The sequence below is a fragment of the Oreochromis aureus genome, linkage group 4 (assembly GCF_013358895.1).
Source record: "Oreochromis aureus strain Israel breed Guangdong linkage group 4, ZZ_aureus, whole genome shotgun sequence".
NCBI classification, from domain to species: Eukaryota; Metazoa; Chordata; class Actinopteri; order Cichliformes; family Cichlidae; genus Oreochromis; species Oreochromis aureus.
The window spans coordinates 15,692,703-15,720,683 of NC_052945.1; the positions used below are offsets into that span (position 1 = coordinate 15,692,703).

Consider the following 27,981-nt stretch of genomic DNA (forward strand, 5'->3'; position numbering starts at 1 on the left):
AGTATTAGAATCTGGTGAACAGTGCTTGTTTGACATGTCCACTGGGTATGTGGTTTATAGGAAAAGCATAAAATAAACTAATTTAATTGGTCAAGAAAGGAAGTCTGGAAAGCTGTGTCTTTATGGCCAAAGGGTTTTCTGTTTGGGTGTTAATAATTTAGGCAAAGGAAGAAGAAGAAAGGATGTGGTTTAAATCTGTTTAAGAATAGAAGTTTATAAGTTTACAGGGAATTATTTGATAAATATATCTTGATTATAGAAAGAGCCCAGGGATCATTTTTTAAATATTCTTCTGTTGTACACTGTTTTAACTGTCACATTATGCATTAGAGTAAACTTTACTAAAAGCTCAAATTCAGTGGTTGATATGAAAATATGACAGATACTTAATGAGCTTACTTGAGCTTGAGACCAAATAAACTTTGACACAGAAATATAATGCATGCATGTAATTAACAGGTAACATTGTTGGTCCAGGCTCCCTTTGTTTGTCTTTGCTCTGACAAGTAACAAATTATTCCAACAATCATGGGTTGTGTCCAAATGATGACATTAAGTTGACAGGATAATAGCCTTCACCGGAGCTAACAAGCCTTTCTGTCCAAAGTGAGACTTGGACGGAAAGAACCAGGCACCTCAGAAACAAGTGTGCAGAGGTGTGGCGGTGGGGTGGGGTGCAAGATCAGAGACTGTGAGGCCTCTGAGATTCTTGCCCTATTGGGCTCTGGTGTCATTTAACCAAAAGGCCCCTTTCAGTCTCCCCAATCTAGCTTATTAAAGCAAATAGGGCCTGCCAACATGTGGGTCCAATCCCCCCAGCCATCCCGTAGGGTAAACATTGGGGCACAGGGCTGGGTTGGGGGAAGATGAAGGGGAGACCACCACCCTGAGGAGCAAGAATCATGACAGGCCTCATTTGAACCTAGAGAGATGTGTATTTATGGCACACTGTGGAGAAAGGCAGCATTCAGTGCAATGAAACCCACAGGTAGTTTGAGCAGGGATGGAGGTAGGCCTTTGTTTATCTGAATGATGGATGGGCCTGGGTGGTATCCTGCCTGGAAGTGAGGTGTCTGTGGGTTTATGCCCCACGGTTCACCTTGAATTTTGAATTTTATCTGCACTCTGTTTCCCACAGAGCAAAGAATCACTGGTTAAAGGGTTGTACAATCCCAAACTGCCAGTCACATCAGGCTTTTACACTACACCAGTAGCCATGGGAAACAACAAGCTGGCAGGACAGTGTGTTTGATGAGTGAAGTTGGAGTGAGAGAGCAGCCCTGACCGAAGATTCCCAGCATCTGTGTGTGTTTGCACACATGTAAAAGTTGTGTGCAACACACAAGTGGCGAAAACTCATTAACAGCAGCTTGAGAATGAGGCTCCATCACTTTGATTAAACAGCAGCTGTCTCAGCACACACACACACAAACACACTCATAAATGCACACATGGCTATCTAGCCACTCTGCATTTATGAGTTTAGGTGATGTTTATATGTGTTGTTGTCATAGGCTTAACAAGGTGTGTTTGCTTATTTGAGTGTGTGTGTGTGTGTTCGTGTTTGCTTGCTGGAGAACATCTGTATGTGAGAAACCTCTCATTTGTGTATTTGCACAAGTTGGTGTCCTCTTCCATATCTTATTTGAGAGAGTCGGCATGTATGTGTTTGGTTAGTCTAAGGTTTGCATTGAAGGTTTCAGCATTCACAACATAATTCAAATAAATCATGGACATAATTGTTAGTAGCAGCACCAGCTTCTTATCTCCCAAAATAAGCTCCTCAAATAAATCTTTACCACTTAGAGATGGTTTAGGGCTCATAAATTGGTTTTAGACAAAATCTGGCATTTTAGCAGCAGGTGGGCTGTTGCCCATGTGGGTGTGTTTGTGTGTATGTCTGCCTTCTGAGTCTTTGGCTTAGCCCCAGGTCACAGAGGCCTGAAGACATAGCTTTGGGCCATCATACTCGTGGGTGGGCTTCACTCACACACTAGTGGAGAGGCAGAGAAAGAAGCAGAACATTAGTTATTACCCTTGTTTACTACTCAAGTTAAAAAATTGCAAAAATGTAGCTCTTTATTTATATTCTGTTGCACAGAGCTCATCTTTTTGTGAGTTTAACTGCATCACAGTTAGCATAGTATATCTTTAAGTGTCGATGGTTTTGCCTTCAGAGTATTGCCTGCTGTCAGCTCCTCACGTTAGGCCGTTGCTGTGATCACGGTCGTGCTGCAGACACACATGTCCCAGTCACAGTTTGATCCCATTAGGCCCCCATTTCCTTCCAATCACATAGGAGCCACTGTGATTGGCTGCTTTGATTGATGCCTAATGCATGTTTGGGCTGGCCGGGGTCACGGCATGGGAGGCCACGGCGAGGTCACTGGGCTGCATTTGCTAACAATGAATCAGTGAGATCACGCTGATAAATGAGGGCACTTTGGAGAGCTTGTGTTGTTCATTCTTAATTTTACTGGGATAATAAATTTTTTTTAAATAAAAAAAAATACTTTCCATTCAGCTTTTTTCCACAGGAGGAAAAAAGAGGAAACTACAACACAGACATGAATTTTCTTGTTTTTAAAAGTCACAGTTTAAATTGGCCCTCTTAATATTTGTGTCATGTATCAAAAATAATAAAAATTTCTAATATTACTAATTTACTTACTAAGTCTCTCTTTCTTTAATGCTTGGCTAGGATAAGATGATCCGCGTGTTTGATCCCAGAGCCCAGCTGGCACCTGTTCAGGTAAGTCTCCAGTAAAAAGTCATCACAATGCTGCCAAAAGAACAACTGCAGCTGCTCTCAGGGCATTTTAACACTTGTAACTATGATCCACTTTTTGCTTTTTTCATGGCGTGGGATTTTGTTTACAGTGTAGAAGAAATAGAAAATCATTTCTTTTCAAAGTAGCTGTTGGTAGAATAACCACCCTGTTCATTGTCACTGTGCTCTACTGCCATTTACTGTAATACAAGACCCTTTTCTTTCCCGCACGCCATCTAGTGACAAACATGTTGACAGTAACCAAGAGAGCTCACCACTGGCCACTAACAGTAATTCATCTACTACTGATTTATGGAAGTGCTGCACACGATGTCATCGCTGCTCTTTAATTCCCACGGGTACCCATCCCAGCCCTCACCCTCCTTTTTTTTTTCTTCCTCCACTGGCGATCAGCTCTGAGCCAATTTTATCCAGCAGCAATGAGGAAGTGGAGTGGTAGGGCATTTGTGTGCTAAGGGGATGAGGAAGAAAAGATGAAGGAGGGGGGGGCATGAGTGAGTGTTGCGAGAGGCAGCTCAGTATAGTGCAAATAATCTCACACATTTCCACAGTGGACCTCCCAGGCTGATTTAATTACTGGGGTACTATTGTGCCTGATGGTCTCTTGTTCACATTTGTAAATATGAAGAATCCTGCAAAAACACGACATGAAGCAGCAGCTTAAATATATTATATCACAGAAATACCTGGAAGGCACAGCAGGCTGTGTGGAAGTGAAGCATATTTGTGTGTTCATGCACCTGCGAACATGTGAAGACATTTGTATCTACGCACACTGAGCAGTATGTACTCGCCCATGTGTTCTTTATTTGTTTTGAATCTTTCGAGACCTTTATGTAAGGGTTACAGTTTCAGAGGTATGTCTCTGAAGTCAGTGAGGCAGCAGAGGAAAGGAAAGGGTATGAGGATGATTTTTATTTGTGCCACACTTCTTGCTGCCTGTATAATGGAGTGAATGGGTGTCTGTTTTCTGAGGTAACATGAGCTGGCTTCTCTCCAGTCTTTGAACCCGGTTGTTTACATCAGGTGTCTCAGTGTTGAAGTCATTTTAGCACACTGCTGTTCTGCAGCCTGTTGGAATTTTCAGCGCAGGAGGGTTTCCTCACCAGAAATCCAATGCAGACTTTAAGAAGATGTTTCCAGTGGTGCTATAAATTGCCTGAAAATATGATATTCCAGGCAACTTGGTGCAGCCAAAGGGTCTCATTAGTTTAGATTAAATCAGTGCTGGGTAGTCTGTCTGTCTCAAACAGTGTCTCCAGTAAGAGCCAGTGGTTCCTAGTGGCGGGGATATGCTGCACTAGGACATTTTAGGAAATCTATGGCAATTTTTGCCTCAGTTAGAAGAATGACAGTGGGGAGAAGCAAATAGGTGAAAAGGCAAGGTCTCCATTCGTTCACAGTTAACAAGAATTGCTGCTCCTCTGAGAGTATTTTTGGGGGTATGGGTTCAAAATCAAGGTTATATTTGCCATTTCACGTGTGCGTTTTTTTGTTTTTTTTCATTTTCACTAGAATGTTTTTAAAGAGTAAGTTTAAAATCCACGGGTCTTTTTTAATGTTTGAATGAATCGTAGGTCAGGTGGTTTAAGTGGTTTAAAAAACTAAAAACATTCTTCTGAAAATGGTCAAGTATAAGGACTGGAATCAAAATAAGTTAAAAAGCAGCTTATGTTAAGAAAACTTAAAAAAATAGCCAGAGCATTTTCTAAGGCTAGAAGCAACTGATTATTATGATAATAATTATTATATGGCTAGAAAAAGGTTAAATAATGTCACATTCTCCCTGTGCCACATCTTCCATATTACTTCCTTTAATACAAGAGATAACAAATGCATTGTCAACACTTTTCTATCTAAGCAGTGCAGCTATTGTCAGAGATCTTTATTAATGTAGTAAGTAACCACAGTAGGAGACAGACTGAAGGTTTACTCTTGTTTTTATGCTTGCTTAACTGTCTTTTCTTCTTTCTGTCTTTCTTATTTCCTGTATAAGATATATAAGAAGCTAATGATAGACTCCTTTTAGACTCGTTTTATCCCTCCCTCTCCCAGCTGGTCTGCAACAAAATTGTCAATTCAAAAATGGTTTGTGGCTTTAAAAAAAGTTTTCTTAGACTGCTTGCCGCAAGGACACTCAGAGACCTTTGAGCCAAGTACACTAGCCTCTCCACCCTCTTTGTTGCTCTCTTTGCTTTCTCTGATTAATGTGTGTCAATGCCTCACAGACTACTAATATGTGCAGATATGTGATTCAGCAAACTGAGCTTCTCTGTAGTCAGCACATTAATTCACCACCTCAAACCAAGGAGAGCTGGGATCCAGATCAAAGTTATTAGAGGGTTTGCTCTTGCCTTTTTGGTTTTGCATTCTCTCCCTTTCTTCTTTTGCTTCTATCACAGAAAACCAGAAGGTCCTGCTTTGAAAAGCTTTGGTCTGGGCCCTCTGAAGAGTGGGCAGAACCTCACCCATACAGCTTTCAGATGTGTTTCTCTGTCGAAAGAATGGGAGAGCCACTGCCACTCCTATTAGCACCAGATCTGCTGAAGGGTGTGGGTGCTGAATCCTTAACACACTGAAACATGATGAGTGCAGTAATTCAGATGCATAGAAGAGTATGAGCCACAAAGCAGTTCGACACCATAAAACATAACATAGCACAACATTTCACATTGCATGAGTGGTTTCGATGAGATTCCACAAAATAGTTTGTTTGTTTCTGACATGAAGGCATTTTCAAGCACTTTCTCCACTTTGCATTTTCAATGGTTTGTTGTTGTAGATGTGATGTGATGGCAGGGAACGGCCATTGTGGCCACAAAGTAAACAGAGAGGGGCAGAGAAATGGCCAAACTATGCGAATTTGTAACCTCACTGGGAGGTCTGTTTTCCTTCCTGCTTGAGCGCCAGTCAGTTGTCTTCATCAGGAGACGCCGCAACTCTTCTCTGAAAAGACTTCTTGGGGAAGGATATTGTAAGAAAGCTGGGGAGCATTAGGGTAAAGCAGGAGTTTCTCCAATTTTCAATCCAAATTTCCCTGGAGTAAACAAAGTGAAATGTATACATCTAACAGAAATGTTTTTCTTTTGCCCGAATTTGGAAGGAAGCCGACGTATCATTTGCAACACTCATCCGTGCAGCGCTGATCCAATAAGTGATTATACTGGCTATTCTCCTCCTCCCTTAAGGACTGCAAAAGAAATGTTGTATTTTCCAGGTATTTAACAGTCACTGGATATATCACAGGCATGAGAAATAACTCAAGGTAAATGCAGGCTTACTGAACAGTTCCTCAAAAAGCAGGTGCACTCATGAAGAAGTAATAATGAGGAGTTATTTGGTATAATGGTGGCTCTTAAGAAAAGAGGAACAAGGCTAAAGAGAAATATTAAAAAATGAGAAGAGCATGAGTGCCATGCAGCTCACCTGCTAAAACCATTTGCGTTATGTCATCACCCAGCTTTCTCTCTCTCTCTCTTTCTCTCTGATGAAAACATCAACATGCCCATTACTTAAATACAATCACTTGTAATGTGATTATGGTCGCTAGATAAATGACATGCAGTGTAAAAGCCCCCATGACACTGTCCTAGACGCAGGTCGGTGACTACCAAGGTGGCTACTGGTTACTAGGGATAAATTTGTATTCCCCAACCAGTTGGTATGTGGTTGCTAGAGGTTCATGCGTGGCACTGGGTGAAACTGGCTGCAGAGAGGTTTACGGTTCAGCTGAATTCCACTTTGCATTGTACTTTTAAGAATTCATTTGAAAGAGCAGGTCATCTAACGATCAGAAGGTTGGTGGATTGATTCCTGACTTTTCATATCAAAGTATCAGTAGATACTGAACCCAGAGTTGATCCTCGATCCATCCATCAGAGTGTGTCTTTTAGAAAAAGCGCTAAGGCATAGAGAGACGCACTGTATGAATATATATGTGTATGTGTGACTGGGTGAGTGAGACTTAATTACGAAGTGCTTTGAGTGCTCAACTTGAGTAGAAATGTGCCACTTAAGTATAAGTCTATTTACCATTTTCAGAATTTCGCTACTACTTACCAAAGCAGTTGGCGAATGTTTGCAGACAAGGCATGTCTTGTGTGCAAACTATAGGTTACCATGGGGATCTGATGCTCTGCAAACCATTGGCAACATGGTTTTCTGTACAGCACTGTATACGTCTTTGCAACAAATGTCATTGTGCAGCTACCAGTAACCTTCAGCAACTCACCATCTGGTCAGCGAATACACAGTTTTCCCTAGCAACCTGTCGTTGCCAGAGGGGCATAGACAGCTGTTTAGGCCACTAGGGGGGCTTTAGGAAGCAGTTTTACACCAACTACCAGCCACCTCCAGCAGCAACTTGCCAACCAGTCAATCCGTAAACACTTTGATAGGGGGTAGTTGACTGGGACTTCATACACAAACAATAAGAAAAATAGGAAATTAAGAATCGTAAGCAGCAGACAAGCAAAAATTAGATGGGTTGCAAAGATGGTTTAGGAAACAGCTTCTATTGTGTTAGATCGTTCCAGCAAATACAGTATTAGGAACTGCAGCACAGTTTTTATTGTGCACCTGATTGGATTTTGCGAGGCACTCCTCATCCTCCACAGCATCCAGAGCCATGAGCTGGGACACAGCTGGTGCCTTGGTTCCTCCAAAGGCAGCCTAGTTGAGTGGGGCTTGCTCATCCCTGTGGCCAGCACTGAATTGGGTTCTCCCTTAGCCAGGTGGAGTAAATATAGGCCCTAATTACAGCTCTGCTCCTGCTGTATTTATGGGAAATAAGACTGCACAGGGTAATTAAGGCCTTGGACAGAAAGAGCAGTGTATATACTGCATCTGTAATCAGTGCAAGTGTGTATGTATGTGCACAAGCGACAGTTGTTAGGTAGTTGGCGCACGGAAGACGGGTTGAATTTCAGATTAAATTTTTTAATTCTTTTTTTTGTCTGTTTTTCCCCTGAACGTGTCTTTTTTTTTTCCAAGTAAAGGGGCTTTTTGATAAACTTTTAGATATCCTTCAACATATGTTTGGGTTTAAGAGTTACAAATTGATTTTTAAATAGTACATCAACCGCCAACTAATGTCATCTGAAGAAAATTATATGACTTAAAGCAAAAATCTATTAACCACACATTCACTGGGCATATAACATATCCTAGTTAAGCTGTCTCATTTGTGTCGTAAAGCCTTTAAAATGGTAACATATATCTAAATCAATTGAATCTTTGGATTTCTCTCCAGAATTAAATGACATGCAGCATAAGAATAGCAAAGTGGTGAATCATCAAGTACCAAACATAAACAGTTTTTTTTTAAAATCTCTTTGCTATTCTTGGTTCTACCCTCCCTGCCATAACATCCCAATACTGGCCTCCTGTTTTCAGATGAGTTTCTTTCACATCCCTTTGTTGCTGGGCCTCCACCCTGTTTTCCTGTACTGAGCTACTCAGTACAAGACTCCTCAAACTCGCCACTCAGGGCACATTGACCTGATCCTAATGGGCCACGTGTCTTTGTGGGCATCTCTGTCTCCTCTCCACTCTCTTGTCTTTTGATCTATCCCCAATGGCTGTGTATTTGCTGAGTGTGTGGTTCTGTATTTGACTTTGTGCCTGTGTGTATACCATGTGTGTTTTAAATTACAGTGCTGAAAATACCCCTCATAGTTTTGGGCCAGTGCTGGCCGTAGAGCTGTCGATCTGTGGTCGCTGGAAGAGGAGGGAGACAGGAAAAGGGAATAGTTTGCTGGACTTGGGGGCCACATTACTCTTTTTCAGCTCGAGCTTCTGCTGCTTGGGGTGAAATTAGAGAGGACCATGGGCTGGCGTGGGTTTGGACTTGAGGAGGGAACACTGGGCAGGGCCAAGGAAAAGCAAAGTGGTTTCAGTGCTATAGCATCTTTTATATCCCGCTATAAATTACACGGAATGAACTCTGTGTTAGCCGTTCTTGTATTTATAATTACAGGCATAATAAACTCGACTTGGATGTCTGTCTTATCTGCGTTTCTTTGAATTCTTATAATTGTGAAAAAATAAGAGCGCATATGTGTGTGTGTGTTTGGAAAATGTGCGATCACTCTCAGATTACTCATTACAGGCTGAATAAACTACAGGCAGGCATGATGAGCTTAGATTGTGTGTGGACTCTGGCAGGCAGCACAAAGAAGCTCTTTGACTGCTGCAGAATGGTTTAGTTTGTATCACTGATGTCGACCCAAAGGGACAGCCATGAAGGAGAAACATAAAGAGACATTTTGTGAAATGGACTTAATTTGGGTGTTTGTGCCTCTGCATTTGGTTTATTTGATGCTTCATTTCTTGTGCAACTCCATGCACAAGAAAGAGCGGTTGAGGTGAAATTAACTCACTCTAGCACATTTTATTCCCATAGATTTAATCTTTGTGATGTGTGGATTTTGGATCAACCGTTATAATGGAAGGACTGCAACAATCAGCTGATATCAAATTATGAAATCTGTGTTGTTATAGTTCATTAGTGTGAACACATGCAGAAAGATACTGGAGTGCACTAACCTGATGCAAAATGTGCAGTCATTTCATATGTTCATCCATCCATTGATTCATTTTCTTAACAAAATATCCAGTTCAGGGTCGTGGGGAGCTGGAGCCTGTTATTTGTCTGTGAAGGTTCTCAGTCATCCAGGTCATCGTACTCCAAGGAGCTTGGAAAGAAAAGCATCTGGACTTCTTTAGGTTGCTTGAAGACGTTTCACCTCTCATCCGAGAAGCTTCTTCAGCTTCTAAAGCTTCTCGGATGAGAGATGAAATGTCTGAGATGAGAGGTGGAACGTCTTCAAGCAACCTAAAGAAGTCCAGACGCTTTTCTTTCCAAGCTCCTTGGAGCCTGTTATTGATCAAGAGGCTGGGTGAACCCTGGACAGATCGCTAGTCTATTACATACTAACACTATGTTCAATTTAGAGTCTAAATTAACCTAACATGCATGTCTTTGGACTGCGGGAGGAAGCTGTCGTACCTGGGGAGTACCCACACAGGCACAGGGACAACATGAAAACTCCAACACAAAGGGGGCCCCAGCTGGCTGGTGGATTTGAACCCAGGACTTTCTTACTGTGAGGGGACAGTCCTGAGCACTACACCACTGTGCTACTTCTTTTCTATGTATTGGCTTTAATTTTCCAAATTGAATTTAACAAGACAGTTGCACTTCCAAGTTCATTTAGTTTTTGTTGTATGCTTTTGATAAGAGAAGCGGCTGGTGCTCAGGTCATCTGCTAACTGGAAAGTTGGTGGTTTGATCGCTGGCTCCTCCAGTCTGAATGCTAAATATCCTTGGGCGAGATATTGTCCTCTGATACATCTGTCGAAATGTGTGTGAATATTAGGTAGAAGAAAGTGCTTGTATGAGTGGGTGTGAATGATTGAATGAGGCATGTTGTATAAAGCGCTATGAGTGCTCGGGTAGAGAAGAAAATCTCTATGTAAGAACCAGTCCATTTACCATAAGAACACTTGGCCTTTCAAAGTTGAGTTTCATAGTTCATGTTTGACCTTGGAAGCAGGAGCTGACACGATTATAAAGGAAATCCTATGTTTACTGTTAAATAACTATGATATCATTTGTATTAGAGGCTGGAGAGAGGAGGAATGAAAGTTAGTAGAAACATGATAGAATAAATGTATGGCAGTGAGTGGGAGACGGGTGACAAGATTAGACTGGAGAAAGGATGTTGAACACAGGAGATTCATGGATTTAGTGAAGGGGGACATGCAGAGGAGTGATAGAGGAGGATACTTGGGACGAGGTAAGACGGAGGCAGGCGACTTGCTGAGTTGCCAAAAGAAAAGAAGGAGGATCCCTGACAAAAAATATTTTTTTATTAACAATATCTTCTGATATACAACTATGTGATCTTATAGAATTTTAATCTGCCTCAAAATATAATAGAATTATTGACTTTGATTGAAGTAATTTCTGGAAGTCCCCAGCTGTGGAGGCTTAACTTAAAGCCAAACCTTAATATTCAATGGAGTATTAAAATATGCATCTAGTGTCAATACAAAGTCTCATCGTTTCATAACTGTTCAGTATTCTACCAACAAGTTATTTCTGATTGCAGAAGATCCGTGCTTGCCAGAGAATGAAGTTTCACTTCCCGCAGAATGAAGCTTGTTTAGAGTTCGGAGAATGTCTAATACTAACACCACAGGGATATGGAGGCAACGTTGTGAAATGTGAAATATAATGTCTTTAAAGAACCGTAACTTATTCCAAGAATATGTCACAGGCTTACTCAAAGCTGAGCTCCGAATTCCAGCTACACAAACGGCATAATTTAACTTTAAACTGAGCCAAAAATGCTTCTGTGTTTTAAAAAGTATTTGTCTATATCCCAGTATATCTGAACATGGCTGGAACCGGGCAATTTGTGGAGGAAAAAAAATGTTTAAAGCGATTTAAGGGACAGGCTTTCATGTGCTGTTAAAAGCAGCTTTTTAGTGCTAAATGTTTTCAACATCAATTTCTCATCCTGAATATAAACGTGCCATATCAGAAATATTCCTGTTTACCTTCCCACAGCATCTTCGGAACATCCTCTTTTTTCCAGTAAGTGTGCAGCAGCTAGCACGCAGCAGTGCGGCTTAACAAATATTCACATTTTACATGTAATGCCAGTGAAGACTGTAATGCGTACATTAGTTTTTTTTTCTTTATCGCAACACATCTTCACTGTTTGTATAAGTTATGCTACAGATTCAAGACTCTATACAGTAGTTATATGTTACAATCTGCCAAAGTCAAGCAGCCTGTTAGTTGGCTGATCCAACCTTTGACCTTCTAGGGGCTGTCGTATTTCATCGCTGGTGCACACATAATTCCACGTGATGTTACTGTCCCACTCCTGTGGTTTGTCTTTATGTGAATACTCACCGTCCTCCCCAATCAGTATCATGCACAGTATTTTGTGCTTGTATCTTTTCTCCATCAGACCCTGCTGGGTTCAGGACCTGGTAATGGCCAGTGGTTAACTCAGCCCAGATGTTGTGCCCCCCCACCCCGTTTTCCTCTTTCTTTCCTTTTCTCTCTCAATCTCTGCTCCCTGTGTTACTGGCTGCCGCCCCGCTGCCAGTCTTAGTTACTTTCAGGGAAACTGAGGAGACTCTTTCCTAATGAGGAGTTTTTCTATCCAGGACAGCTCAGCTAAACAGTGGCAGAAAATGTGGCTGTTCTATTAGCAGAAGTGGATGGAAAACGTCTCAGTTATGATTACTTTACCAGTGCTTAGTTTGTGACCTACAGTCTCTTCTCTATGAGCACTGACTCTTTGTAAGCTACGTGATAATGCTGTTTGGAGTTCAGTTTGATGTCTTGAAGCATGAGGGGGGGGCTGGGGCAGTAGCGGGGCCAAAGGTTTGAGGGGGTGTTAGCTCCATTAACAATCCAGATTTGTGTTTGTGGGTGTGTTTTTCAGAGGACAGGGGGTAAAAGAGTGGATGCCAGCTGGCAACACCGAAGCCCTTTGCTCACATGTGTGTGTTGTTTGTGGAGCGGAGGCCCCATTAGTGTGCTGGCTGCTCTGAGACTCCCATTTTCCAAGTAATGAAGACTCTGTGCACACATGTGGGTCACACCTGGAGCCAAAAATAGTTGATGATTAGCTCTTTTTTTTCTGTTCTTTTTTTTTCCTGCCGCATCCTGAGATAATGGATCCATCACCATGGGAATTGGCGTCTTTTTTAGCTTGTCTGTCATTCTTTCTCTGAATCTGCATTTTCTTTGATTTAAGGGCAGGCTAAGAAGAAAGAGTTGGAAAACAGGGATCAGTTCACATGGGAATCGGTCGCTTCATCATTATTTTTAAATGGGATAGAAAAATATAATGAGCCGACATCAGCGCCGTTTCAGGATCTCATAAGCTCCAATTTTACTTCACCTCAGTTTGCCCTCATTATCTCTGCTTTAGTTTTCAGCATGACCTTAATTGCCTATTTTGCTGTTTTACTTACATGATGCATTTAAAAAATAGAGATTTTTTTTTCTGTGTTTTGTTTAAAATTGGAACAAGCATGCTGCTCCTGGAGGAATTACAGGAGAAGGGAGAGCAGCAGAATGTGATGTGAATGAGCAGGTGTGTGATGCTGCGTGTGAATTTACCTGAGGATTACTTATTATTTGGGTTGCACTTTCTTTTTGTGGAGCGGGTTCTCTTTGGACCTCCTTCGGGCTCCACGAGGAGTGCATGGAAGATGTATTGCTGTATGCATTCAGTGACATCTACAATAGAAGTCACCACATCTGGAGAGCTTGTGAAATACCAAACAGCATAAGCAGAAGCTGACCTGTCAGATTGTGATGAGACTTACATCCATGTGCTGTGCAGTAGACCTCCACTGTAGAAGGAGAGAGCAGGAACTGAAAGACATCTGAGGCCAGCCTCAGAGTGCCCTCAGGAAATAAAGAACAGCGTGGGCTCTGTCCAAAACTAGGCTTGCTGACCTTAGTTTGACGAAATGGCGGCGATATTTCACATAAAAAATACAGCCTGTGTTTTCTCTCTATGATATCTTTAATCACACCTGTGGTTAACTAAAAGCTCAAAGACTGTTGATGCAAGATTTGCTTTACTAAAAGTCCCACAGGAAAAAAGGATATGTGTATGCATCTTGTTCTTTTTACACCACAAAAATCTTTTTTTACTCAGTTGTAGCTCTGTTGTTGCACAGTGGAAAGCACTTGAGTTCATTTCATTAGCTATGTAATCCCTACAATGTGATTTAGTTGATAAACATTAATGTAACTAAAATTATTTCAACAATTTCCCATGTTATATTGAATATACAAAGCTCCTTTAAGACTTAGATATGTAATGTTCTGCATTAAGGAATGTCAAACTCATTATATTGTGAAAAAGATAAACAGTTTATGCAGCAATTATGTCATTATTATATAATTGCAGATAATTGGCAAAATGACAGTATAGATCAAGCTGAATAATAGTGTTGTTCTACTAAAATGTGTCAAATCATACCAATAAATCACTGGTGGAATCCAAATGGGAAAATGTAAGTGTTATACACTATTTGCAGCAGCTTTAAAACCAACTTTGTAATAATGTATACAGGAGCTCTTAAAACAGGTTCAACCTGATCACTGGCAGCAGGTCTTTTGGGTCTTTTGAGCGGTAGGGTGGGGTCTCTGTGGATCAGGCTTGACCTGCATGGCGCATCCCCTCAGATGCTTCAGTGGATGGGGGATATGGGTTGTTTGGAGACTGTGATTGTCTCTTTGATGTGTTCCTTCGGTTGCTCCAAAGCAGTTTTTGTGGTGCAGCAGGGCACATGTTCCTGCTGGGCAAGGCTACATCCAGTGGGAATCATCATTGCCATGAAGGGGCAGCTGGTTTTTTAACAATGTTTCAGCGGGTGAGACTGTGACATCTCTGTGCACATTTTTAGGCTGTTTTCCATATTGCATAAACTTAACTATAGCTTGTGATTCAGCATGAGCCCCAGAGGACTTGCAACTTGTGTTTTAATTCAAAAGGGATTGCTTTGAGATGGTTTTGTACAGTTGGGCAGAGGTTTCTGCTGTTAGCATCAATAAAATTCTTGCTTCAAACCACATTGCAGTGGTATTTTTGCCAAAAAAAAAAAAAAAAGATTTAGATGTTCAGTCTTGAAAATTGTCCCCAAATAATCCCCTCAATCTCTGAGGGGATGCACATGCAGAATGGCCTCTATTCCAGTGCTATTGCACTGATTCTGAGCATTGGACACAGGTGTGCATACCTGCATAGGTGCTGAATGTTTTTCCTCTCCAAGGCCAAAGTATGTAATGAGTTCTTAACAGTTGAAGCTATTGAGCATGGAAGGAGGAGGGTGGAGGGGGAGGCTGAAATCTGGCTCACACAAGTCTTTTAAATGCCACATCCTTTTCCAACAAAAGCTAGCTTGGGTCATCTTTTACTAATTGAGTCTCGTAAGACAACAGGTTCTGCTGCAATTTGTGGTTTCATGCAAGAGCTAAATGGAAATTTTCCTGGAGTGAAGCTGCTGAGTGTTAGAGGGCACGTTGTAATTGGGAGAGGAGAATGAGCTGTTTGTTAGCATAGCGAAGATGAGGTAATTAATCAGTGTGTCACTCAGCTTCCTCGTGCTTGGGTGTTTCACATGCAGTGTGCAAGAGGTCAACACTTGGGCAACAGCCACTGAAATTAAATCCAGTGTTTAAAGGATATAAGCCTCTCCATTGGTTGGGATTTTATACACTTGCTTCATCTCATTGTTCCTTTAGGCTAGCACCTGCTGAGGCCATTATAATCACATTAAACTAGTTGCTCTCATATTTATTGTGATCTTTTTTTTCTGTAGTATCAATAATTTCACAGGTCTTTGAAATCAATACAGGAAAGCTCCAATACCTAACTTTGATTACCGAATACAAACAATCATTTTGGAACGGAAGCAATTAAAGGAACAGCCCCCAGTATTTACACAGGGTAAAGGATTCCTGCAGTATACTGACATGGACGTGAAAATGACATGCTTTGCACACGTGTGCCTCTCGATTGACTCTCAGTGCTCACAACTCATGCTTCTATGCAAAGGCATGGGGGTATACTTTGAAGATGTGAAGCCTCTATGATGTGGTTTCAGAGAGGGAGTACAGCCAGCCAACTGTATCCGTCGCAGCTATGAAAGAGCCATAAATGACAACAGGCACTAAAGGGCCGGGTCAGGCTACAAAGACTGAGCAGCTTCATAGTGTCTTCAACAGTGTTGGCATGATTAATTGTGTAGGCTCCGGCTCAGTCAGAAACGCTCTTCTATTTTTTTGCCCATGAAAAAAAAAGAAAACAAAAGAATTGTCTCTTTGTTATTGTGGCTCAGGTCTGGCGTGCAGATTCTCATCACCCCGGGTGTTGGCAGTTCTTGCTGTCATCAGCAAGATCATTCCTCCCTCTGTCATTTGTGCCCTATCCTGACCCATGAATCTCTGGTTGGATTTAAAAGACTGAGCCACTAAGTGCATCTCTGTAATATTCATTTCTTGAACCTTAACCACAATAACCATCAAAAACCCTGGAGATCACCAAACATACACTTGAAATCTCCTCTGGCTGGATTTTGCTTCTTTTGGACTGAAAGACTGATTTGGGGAATTCACTGGTCCCGTTAATCAAGATAGTTCCAGGAACCAGCTAAGTCTGTATGGTGTGCTGAGCCAAGGAAAACTTCTGTGACCTTGGTTGGTTTTCCCAGAGGGAGACCCTGCTAGTAGGCACACTGTTGGTACTGTCAGAGTGGTGCGATTGGGTCCAGTTTGTTGTCCCCGGGACCCTGGAAAGTGGTGAGCATAGCAAAGGCTGGTGCTGTTGGCTGCATGGATTTCTAGCAATGGCCAAATGCCCCAATTAGCAGCCTGGCTCAAATTTACAGTTTTTGCACCACTTAAGTGTTTCATTTCATTTAGAATGGCAGATAAAGTGATTTGTTCACATAGCCCAGACCAAAAATCACAATCTAAATCTAAAGCTGCCTTGGAGTTGAGCTTCTGATAGATTTTTATGACATTCTAGTGTATGATTTATGGCTTTATTAGACAACACTGTTACATTAGATAGAATTTAACTGATCCTTTTTTTTAGATGCTGTGAGAGCATGCATATTCCATCAGTCACCCATGTTTAGGCAGCTGTGATCTCCAGGTCTGCAGTGGTCTAAAATAAGCAATTAAATAAGTTCAGTGCCTTAAATATTTTGAGTAAATGAATCTTAGATTACATGTGAAGTTTTCACAGGACTCTATGGATTCTTGTGAAAATCTAAGTATACCTTTACTGCTTCCATAGGAATTAAGATGGTAAGCAGTAGTAGAAGTATTGCTAATGAAATGCATTCGATTCATTGGTCATCAATAAATGTGAGCACCTCTACAAAACCACAAGTTTTTGGCAGTTTGGTGGTAGTTAATACAATGTTGAGGAGGTAAGACGTTTCCAAATAATTAAACATCTATTGTTCTACAGCGAAAAAGATTATTAACAAATGGAAACATTGAGGACAGTTACCAGTCTTCCAGTGTCCCAGCAAATGCACATCAAGGTCAGACCATGTAATGCAATGCTACATTTCAGACACTACAGTCCTCAGTTAGCATGTTCAGAATCATCAGAATCAGAGTACTTTATTCATTCGTTTGTGAAGTTGCTTTTGAGTAAACCAGTACACTTCTGAAGCAGTTTTCCTTGGACAGACAAGACCAAAGTGGAAATGTTGAATGATCCTAATGCGCAGCATTATGTTTGGTTAAAACCAAACACAGCTTATCAGCACAACCACGTCATACCAACTAAAGCTTGGGCTAATTTTTGGTCATGCAACAAGACGATGAGCCGAAGCACAGCAATAAATCTACTACAGAATAACTGGAAAATAAAGGAATCAAGGTGTTGCAATGGCTCAGTGAAAGTTCAGACTTCAACCCGACTGAAATGCTGTGGCGGGACTTTAAGAGAAATAAATGCCCACAGACCTCAAAGAACTGAAGCAACATTGTAAAGAAGAGCAGGCCAAAATTCCTCCACAACCATGTGAGATCCTGATAAAGTCATACAGAAAACAGTTACTTAAAGTTATTGGTGCTAAAGGTGGTCCTGCAAGCTACTGAATCATGGGGTTTTTTCATGGTAGGAAGAGGTTACGGTGCACAGAAGCTAAGGCAGCTTTCAGCTTACAGTATAGAACAAAATTAATATTTAAATAGCACATCAGTGGAACTTTAATCAGTAAGTTTAGTGATGATTGTTTGTGGGCAATAAAATCAAAACATTCTGTTTTAGCTTCTTTATACCCGTTTCACTGCCTTAGTCTCTATGATTTCTTTTCTTTTTCCTGAAACAAAAAGCAAAACTAAAAAAAACATGCATTGCAGCATTGCACCAGCTATCTTACACTGAAGGAAATCTAGGACATATGATGTATATTCAGATTGTGGGGCATGTGTAGGATGAAACTGAGAAAATACCTCTTTGATCCCCCGAAGATTGATGTTTCCAGTGTAAAGGTGGACTATGTGCCTTTTCCTCATGATTCATTTCCCATTTACTACTCATCCCTGTCTTAAGCTCTCCACACTTTCTCATCTATTAGAAAGAAAAATAGGATGCATGTAAAAGGGAGAAGAAAATCTAAACATCTGGCCTAAAGAAAAGACTTCTGGATATTCCACTCTAGCTGGATGCTATATATACATATATATATAACTTGGGGAAAGTCCAGTGTGTGGAACCTCCCCAGGGGCTGCAGGCCTTGCCTGTTGTCTGCTGAGTAGACGTGGCCCCTTAGCTGTGCTCATTGTCGTGTTGGCTCACATCTCAGTTCATACTGAGTGGGACTTTTCATTTGCTGACACAGGGGAAATGAGACAGGGGAAAAATTGACTGTAGGCAAGTCAAAAACGAAAAAATAAGAATGTCTGTGTGGTAAATTGGTAAAAGTTAACGCTATTAGTAAGCTCTGTAGCTGCATTTTATTGTTGGAAAATAATCTGGCACACTGTAAGAATTTTAGGATCAAAACGTGAACCCACGAGCGTTAAAGATTGACAGCCAGCAGGATTGTTTTGGTTCTTTGATGCTGATCAGTCTACAAGACTCCAAAATAGATGCGAGTTATTTTAATCACAATAGTGTCAACAACAAAAAAATTCTATATGCATCGTGAGATCAGGAAGCATTTCAGTCACATGGAAATGGGGTCATATTATGGATTTATGCTGTTACAGCTGGATTTGTCCACCTGCTGACCCTGCACATTAATTTTCATTTTCAGGAAGAGGCAGTGTGCAAAAATAAGAAAAGGGACTGTGTCTTCCTGACTTTGGAGAATTTAACAAAAAAAATTAGTATGGTTCCAATTAACAGAGAAAAAGTGGCGGTAGGCGGCAGAGGAAATGAAAGCATAAAACGGCTGGTTTGATTACCATCTTCCACCCACCCTCTGACCCACCCCAACTCTCTTCTTCGTCTTACCTCCCCCTCTGTCTTATTTCTAGTAGAAGCTTCTGTGGAGTCCGAGTTACATTTAAGACAGCAAATCCCGACCTAAAACACAAGTTAAATGGCCCGTGAAGGCAGAAAAGGATGATGAAAACCAAGCAATCGCTAAAGACTAATTAGCCACAGATGAAAAGACTGAGAGGGAGTCTGTTTTAAGGGTGATGAAAGCTACGAGGCAAGGAGTTATTGATTAGAGGAGTGGAAATAAAAATAAAAGCATGCCGATTCTTTGGGGAAAGAAAATGAGGAGCAGGTTGCAGCTGCAATCATGTGATGCAGTGCTGGCAATAGAGAAGCTGATCTGGCTTTGTATGTCATTTTTACATCATTTATAAACTATTAAAACAAATGAATGAGCGTAGTTTATGGGTCTGGCAGGTGGATTTTGTTGTCTTTAGTCAGAGTTGTACCATTTTAAATACACTACTTTGCAAAAGTCTTTGGCGCACTCCTCATTTCCTGATATTTTGCTTCAAGGAGTAAATGTTCTGGTAATTTCTACAGTGGTATTGAGCAATAGTTTTCCAGGCTTTCTAACGGTTTTTAAACGTTTTTCTTTTTTTAAATTGATTGCTTTAGCACTCATTTTCTGTCCAAACCTGGTATTTAACTAACCCTAACCTATGAATAATTCAAACATAACAAAGGGATGTAACTCAAGGGATGAATCAGTGTTGCATCTATAAATAACAGACAACTTAGGAAAGACCCAATTTTGAACTGTATCTTTAGGCGCTTTGTTACTAGCAGAAAATATCAACAATAACACAGTTTGACAGGCATAAAATGGTATTTTTGCACCAGCAAGGTGATTTCCAAAGACTATTAACCAAAAACTTGTTATATCTTAGCATTGCGTGCAGTGTATCCTAAACAGATAAGAGGAAACTGGGCAAATGGAGGACAGAAGAAGAAGAAGTGAAAGGAAGACAAAACTTTCTACAGCAGAAATAACCTTATCTGAAAGTCATGTCCTTAAAAAATGGTAAACAATCCAGCAAAGACCTGACAGATGTATCAGGCCCTTCAGTTGATCTATCAAGAAGCCAATCTTAAGGGAGGGAAATGGGAAGAAAAGGCTGAGGTTTGCCAAATTACACAAGAACTGGAGTGAAAATCAACGGCAACATGTCTTGTGGAGCAATGAATCCAAATGTTAAAGTTTTGGTTTAAACTGACATCAATTGGTACGGAGGAGGGGAGCATCCAAAGTCAGCTGGAGGCTCTGTCGTCAGTTGTGGCTGGTGATTGAAATCTTGTTAACACTGATGAAATTATAAACATCAAAAAGTACTGTTGGGTTTTGGTCCATCATACAGTACCATAGAAAATGCCTGATTGGCAACAGCTTCATTTTTCACCATGATAATGATCCCAAACACACTGCCAATGCAGGAAGTTACAAGAATACGTGATAAATGTGGTCAGACCAAATACTAACCTTTAGGCTTGTTACAACTGTACAAATAATTTTTGCCTTGTAAACTGTATTTCCATTTATTTTTGCATGGTTTGTTAAATCTCTGCACCCATTTCCCATTTTCTTAGCACAATTTAATGAAATTAGGGGTGGTCCAAGACTTTTGTACAATACTGTAAATCTTGTAAGGCAGTTAAAAAGAGGATTTTCCAAAAATTTCAAGTGTTATTTATTATAAAGTACACGTAAGATCCCTTTTTCTTATATGAGGAAGCCGAGCAGCAGCCAATGATTGACACCTACCAACTTTAAGCCCGCATTATCAGACTGGACAGTGTCAACACACTATTATAAGACATGAAATGAGTACTTATTCTTCCAGTACATTAAATTAAATTCTTCACTGCTGGCACTCATTGTTGAATACACTCCCATTGAGCTGATATAGAGAACATTGAAAACCCGAGCAGAAAGAGAGGCTGTGAAATAGAGGGATGGAGAGATTGTGATAGTTCCCATATGTGCATACAGACACCTGATATTCATCCTGGTGGGTGAATCAACATTCTCAGTGAGTGACACAGATTTGCACACCGTCTGTTCAAGTTCAAAAGTTAAATAGTTGAGGGAGAAGGACAGAAGGAGATGGAATGATCTTCATTTGTTTATATTGAGAGAGGATATTTAATAGACCCATAAAAGCATAATTGGCCAGACTGCTGACTGGCACTTTCCTGTTGCCTGTAAAGTGTTTAACCTCGGTGTAAACCCTGCCTGCTGTCACTTCAGTTTGAATTACATTATCACTGCCAGCAATTCTTTCATCCTTTCTTTTTATCCTTCTTGGGCATTCCTTCTTTATTGTTATTAGACTGAATTCAGTATTTTTATGATTTAGTCTGTAAAATATTTGCCCTGATCTTGATGTGGACGCTTTATTCTTTTCCCAGATGTGATGTCATTTCCTTTACTTCCTGTACTCTGTCATTCGAGCAGGTGTAACTGATCCCCTGTGCATATTTTGTAAATTCATGAAGTGTCTCTCACTTTTTCTCAGCTTCTCTGTGATTCCATCCTTTGTTTGGCTTTTAAGGAAAACATTTGTCTCGTTTTCCTTTTTTTTCTTTTCTGTTACCTCTGTCTCTTTTTCTCCTCATTTCCAAATGTGTCGTGGTCGATTCATTAGATATCTGTAAGGTTTAGCTGCGAGGAGGAGAAGGCCTAGGTGAATGGGATTTCAGACAGATTTATGACCCCAGTGGAGAGATACTGTTTGGCAGCATGTATATACACACTCACAAGGTCCAGATGTTGTGTCCTCTGGCCGCCCTCCGGCATCAGTAGTATTGTAGCCCTCTGATGGCTGTGCTACGCTTCCTTAAGCTGAAACATTGTTTACTGGGAAAAGGTGAATGGAGCTCAGACAAACCTCCTAATACTCAGTTGTACTGCAGGGGCTCCAGTTGCCAGCTGGAGCCACGATGACAGCTTCATTGAGGGGCTCAGAGTTGCACGTGCCTTCAGATCTGCACGTGCCTTCAGATCTGGGTGAAGGATGAGATGTTTGGCGTGATTTCATGATATCTGCAGAGAGACTTCAGGCTGGTTTATAAGCCCTGCCTGGCTGCCTCATTGATGGCCTGTCTGCAATGGCAAAACTAAGCTGTTCCTCTCCAGATGTGGCTCAAAAAGGTGAAATGTTTTTTCTTTAAAAAGAATTGTGTCTTTTTCTCCTTCCTACTCCACAAGCAGTTCTAAAAATAGGATAGAAATTTATGGTGGTATGAAATGAGGGTCTTGTACAATTGGCTTCTTTAGTATCACTAGCAACATACATATCTCTTTAGACCATCCACAAGCCTTAGATTCTTTTTTCCTTTATTGCCAACATAAGCTTGAAGTCTCTAAACAGCTATTCATGATCTGTAATTGCTACAAACTTTAAGGTTTGCGTGCAGATGAACTGATCATCCTCATCCCTGACAGATTAACTAAAGAGGCTGTTCCCATCAGCCTCGGTGTCAGTTTTGGAAATAATAGTGTGTTAATCAGAGACTGTATTAAAAAGGTGGATGTAGCCACAGTGACATCAATCAAATGTGAACCCACTTTTTAAAGTCTTAACTTTAAATTCAGTTCAATTTTATTTATATAGCACCAAATCATAACAGTGGTCAAGGCGCTTTATATTGTAAGGGAAAGGCCATAAAATAATACAGAGAAAGCCCAATCCATCAAACAATCCGCTTTGAGCAAGCACTTGGCGGCAGTGAGAAGGAAAATCTCGCTTTTCACTGGCAGACATCTCCAGCAGAACCAGGCTCTGGGAGGGGCAGCCATCTGCCGTGACCAGTTGGGTGTAATGAGATTTATGTAAATGTATGACAGTTATCAGCCAAACCACACTAGCTAGGTTAGCATATCATCTAAGTCACGCTGACTGGTTTATCAAGGTAAATCTAAAGATTTTAGAGAACAACAAAATGCTCAAATTTACTCACGTGCTTCTTGGTTGGCTGTTAGTCTAGTTAACTGCCCCAAATTGCTTTGAGTTTCTCGGGGAGGGCATCTTTATTAGAGCCTCTAATACCTCTACAGTCAATATTAAAAGCATGCACACCACTGTTAAGATGAAAGGCTTTCATGATGTTAAAAAATAAGGCCACAATAAGTAATTTCAAAACTTTTCCACCTTTTAATGTGATCTTTAGCAGAAATGCGACAATGTACAATTTGACTGAAAAACAAACACATCTGTTTGGGTGGAAAAAAAGCACAATAAGCGGTCTGTATAAGTGTGCACACCCTTAAACTAATACTTTAAGTACCTTATGATTTAATCAGCATTCAGTGACATTCATTCAGCAGCATTCCCCTGGATGAGCTGGGTGAGGTGTCCTGGAAGAACGAGTTTTGGGCTTCTTTACTTAGACTGCTGACCTCAACACACGGACCAAAGTATTTGATAGATTATCATTTGGAGTATTAAAAATTCCCCAAAAATGCACCTACCAGTTGTTAATGTGTTTAATTCTGGCCCTGATTTTGGTGTTTTAACATGGAGGGTAACTGGGATTTATCTGCTTTTGCAAAAAAGTTTTCGAGCCGTTTTTGACTAATGCTAAATTTAGATTGTAAATAGAGTGAACACCAAATCTCATAAATCAACATAAACATTTACTTTAAGCGTGTCAGGTCAGAGCCATGCCGTGCCCAGTACAGCTCCACAGGAATGGCAACAAGCCTGCAGACTTGGCCTTCTTCACGGGTGATGCTTTTCTCACTTATTGCAAATATGATTGGGGGGGAAAAAAGCTGACCTCACACTGACAAAGTCATCTGGTGCTCAGCCATGGATTAGCATGACTGACTATGACAAAAAAGTGATGATGATGCTGTATTTAGTTTGTTTACTCTTGCATGTAATTAGAACACAATTGGAATCTCCATCTGTTTTTGAGAAATGTGACTCACAAAACACATGTGGCTCCTAAAAGCAGTTTGAGTGTTAAACAGAGCCTGCATGCTTTAAATGGTCTTCGCTCAGCTTGTTCTTAGTTTGGTCAGAGTTCCTCACCACTGCTTTACCCCTGGAAGGAAATCAGCCAGTGGTGATGGTGATGAACGGCTCAGTGGCAATGACTTCTTTTCATGTCTGTTTACACGGCACTAGCTTTAGCTTTTCTCCTTCCTCGCTCTTTTCTGACGTATTGCTTTTTTTCGAATGCCTGTGTTTACTCTGGACCTCTGCTGTACATCTGAGGATGGACTTATCAAGGCAAATATGAGCTCTGTTACCTGCATGAGGTACACCATCTGACTACAGGGTGAAAAATGATCCCAGTCTCAGCTTAAGTGTTTATTCAATCCAGGACTTATTATCAACTCTGTCAGTACAACTTTGGTAGTGTTGCTTTAGAAATATGTTTGAGGGCCAGGTCAGTAGTATATTTTCTAAACCCTCTTAGTGGATAAAGCTATCTGGGAGCATACCAGGAGCCAGAGCGCATCTGTATAACATACAGGTGGTGTTAGATAAAACAATGAAACGGACAAAGACATATCACCCCTGAGAGTGGTGCAGAAGTGAACGTTTGATCATGACGTGTGCAAATGTAGCTTTGTCAAGTAAATTCATAGCTGGGAACAATAAATTTTGTTTGAACTGCCAGTGTGGCCAACAAGAATACCTTCAACTGACTGCTGAGGATTTATAGGTTGTTCCATTTTACTGAGGAAGGTGATTCCAGCACAGGAGTCATGGCCGAAACTTCAATTCATATTTATGTCACAACATTAATGACTGGAAAGTAGGCATCTTGCCAGTCTAGCTTTGTCAGTTATCAAGCTCAACGTCACTTATTGTTTGGTTACAACAGCGTCAGGCTTTTGCAGGATATAATTTTAGATCTCCAACATGTGGTTAGTCACCGCCCTGAGTGGTTGCCAATCAGGAAATGACTCATCCTAAAATCAGCATCTGATTTCTGTAGGTCAATATCTTCTTAACAAGAGGTCTGTATCACTCTTGCTTAAGCTGAAACTGTTTAGTCTGAAAAAGCGAATGGAGGCTCAGCAGATAACACTAAGATGAACTGCGGTGGATCCAGCCAGCAAGCGCTGATGACATCTTCATAGAAAGTCTTAAAGCTGCACATGCCTTCAGATCTGGATGAAGGATGACATCATGTTGATGTGTTTAATAATATTAAAAAATATCTGCAGACAGAATCCAGGCTGGTTTACATGCCCTGCTTGGCTGTCCCCATGTGGTGAAGTCCTGAGGGTTGCTACAATGACTAAACAAAGCTTTTCTACGCCAGATGTTGTTTACAAAGGTCCAATATTTGATCTACCAAAAAGAACTGTGTCTTTCTGTCCTTCACACTTAGCAGGCAGGTCTAAAAGTAGGGTAGAGGTTCAAGAATTTATGATTTAAGACTGATGGATGGTCTAATAACATATCAAGAATCTTGCTGACCTTTAGGTGTTTCTGTCTTATTTCTTTGGTGCCATCACAAGCTTTTGTTGCTATTAACAGCTATTGTTGTGAAGGTTATAAAATTTGCTGCAGACAGGAAGCTTTGGATTTAGATGATCTCATCATCCCCCTGCGTCAGGTTAAGGTATTGCTGCTCAATTGAAATTGCTGTGGCATCACCAGATGGGGTTAACATTAGAGATTAAAGTGCACTCTCCATAACGTGCAATGGGCAGATATCAACTAAACAGCTAAAACAGCAGGTGAAGTTCAAGAATTTAGAGGTAGTTCTCTTTTTTCATTATTCCATTTCATGGGAGTCTTGAGCCCTGGTTGTTGTTTTTCTTGAGCTTCCTCAATAACATCCTCTCATATGGAGAGTGACAGCTCGGGTCTTCTTCCAGAACTTTGCAAAGTGGTGACACGTCAGTGTAACTATTTGAACTGATGCTCTCGGATTCTGCAGTTCTTTAGAAATGCTACAATTCTCCTTCTTAGAGTTTCCCAGAACTCCTTGGACTTCCCCATTGTTCTGAGTATGGGTCAATCCAGTGAGTATTGTCAAACAAATCTTTTTTATGCTGGCAAAGGGAGGCTACCAGTTGTAGTAGGCAACAAGAAGTTAATAGGGCTTGGCCATGTCAAGTTAAAAGATATTATGGAATTTTCAGAATGACTTATTCAAAGATTTAAGTGAGTGTATGTATATATTTTAACCTGTATGTATACTTTTTACCCAGTGTGAAATAGAGAAAATCCCCCCAAAAAGTGTTTTTCAAAGTATTAAAGATATATACGGTACAATCATTCCACCCTGGAACAAAAGAAAAAGAAAAGTTCAAAAGCATAATTAAAAGTCCCCAAATTATCAAGACATTCATGCCCATGATACGTGTATATCAACTTCTGACCACAACTGTAATCTGCTTAACAAGATAAGACACAATTACACTATCCCTTTGGGGAAGGGAGTGAACTTTTAAGATTCCTTTTCAGTGAAATAAATAAAACAAGCAGCGATTCCAGTAAAATTACCACACTTATCCTTTCTTTTTTCGGTCCAAAGAACTGTGCCCTGAGCTATCAAAGTGTGTCAGTCATAGTTTGGAAATTTCAAAGTAACACGTGCCTGGAGAGGATTTGGAAGGAATCGGCAGGGATGAAATCCTTACTTGAAACATTTATATAACCATATCTTCCATTTCTTCCTCTCAGCAGTCAATTCTGAAACCACCAGAATCAGACTGTGGCAAGAACAACATCAGAAAGGGGGAGGGAAAAAAGGAAGTGGGATTTGAGTTTGAAGTGATAGGTCCCACATATGTTTGTCCTTCGCTACTCACATTTGCAAAACTTTTTCTAAAGTGCCTTTTATTATTATATATTCATCCCTGTTTGACCAAGTGGGCTTCAGCTGCAGATTTATCATGCGCCCAGCATATATTTGGAGGTTGTATAGTGCCGGGCCCTATTACCCTCTGACCTCCAATGAGATCAGGGGTGCAACATGGCAGCTTAAATTCTTCCCATTTGTTTTTACAATTTGTCATCTGTGACTATTTAACGGTTGCACAAGAATGAGGCTGCATGCTCTGTAGGGAGGTTGTTAGAATCGAGTCCTAGAAAATAAGCCTCTGTCTTCTTGCCATACACAGAAGTTCAGCCGTGTTCCTCGGGGTTAGTATGTCCATAAAGAAGACAGCATTAATTTTGTGAGGCACATAGGGCTGAGGGTGCTCACAGCTCCTGTTCCATGGAAACCTCATCACTGGCTCCCCTTCCTTATGCTTAAAGCTCAGTGTAACTTTAGTATTACTACACAGATACTGGGGGAATTGCTGACTGAGAGTGGCTGTGAGACTTTACTTGTATTACCTGTCCTGATGGATAGGCTCTTAATAAGTGATTTTAACACTTGAAAGTAGCTGATGGATACTCTGAATGAGCTTAGTTTATCTCGTCTCAGCTCTTTTGTCAATAATCACAGCACATGCCATATGAAGTGAGTCAGTAGAAACTCTGTGTTTAACACAATACATACAAAATCCTGCTCAATTACATGCACTCTTCTGCCTTCTCCCCTTTAATATGTTGTCTTTACGGATTGCCACATTCCTTACTTTTCAACACTCCCTGTTGTTTTTAGGCATTACTTCTGACAATGTGTGTCATTTGTATTTCGAGACCACCCGGTAAACCGGCCCGGTTGTGCTGTTTCTGCGCATATTCCCCATGGAAACTGTGCAACAAAGACTCATGAATACACCAGTAGTGTCACAGTTTAGTAACCTTAGCTTCACTCGAGGCAGAAGTCCCCTTGTCTGCTACATCAACAATAACAAACTCTCCTTTCATGGGGCAAGTCCTGTTCTGTCCAGCCACGGGGATGTGAGGCACCTGTGAATCCTGTCTGTAGTCCTTCTCCTTTCTTCTCTTTGCTGCAAATCATACACTCATCACTTCCCACGTTATCTTGAGCTAGACCTGGAGGTTATATGTAAAGTTGGGGGTTTCTCTAATGGGCTGAATGGTTGAGAAATGACGTCAGAGCGCTAGATGATTTCTTTAAAGAAGGCGATTTGTATATTAAACTTAGGGAAAGCTATAATTTGAAAGGATCTGATAATTTTTGGAAGTACACACAAATTAAAGATCGTATAGGAAGTAACATCCAGGTGCATATATGTGCCAACATTCCTATAGTGCACGCAGGTTTTGGATTGTATTGACCAGT

General features: G+C 40.8%; 1 protein-coding gene across 2 annotated transcripts in view; it reads left to right on the forward strand.

Moving 5' to 3' along the window:
- Window positions 1–27,981, forward strand: part of LOC116321429 (mitochondrial import inner membrane translocase subunit TIM16-like) — a 112,610-nt gene that overhangs the window by 6,937 nt on the left and 77,692 nt on the right. For both annotated transcript variants that reach the window (XM_031741276.2, XM_031741278.2), the window contains exon 7: window positions 2,702–2,752. In XM_031741276.2, coding sequence (XP_031597136.1) covers window positions 2,702–2,752 — 51 coding nt within the window. The remainder of the gene's footprint in view (window positions 1–2,701; window positions 2,753–27,981) is intronic.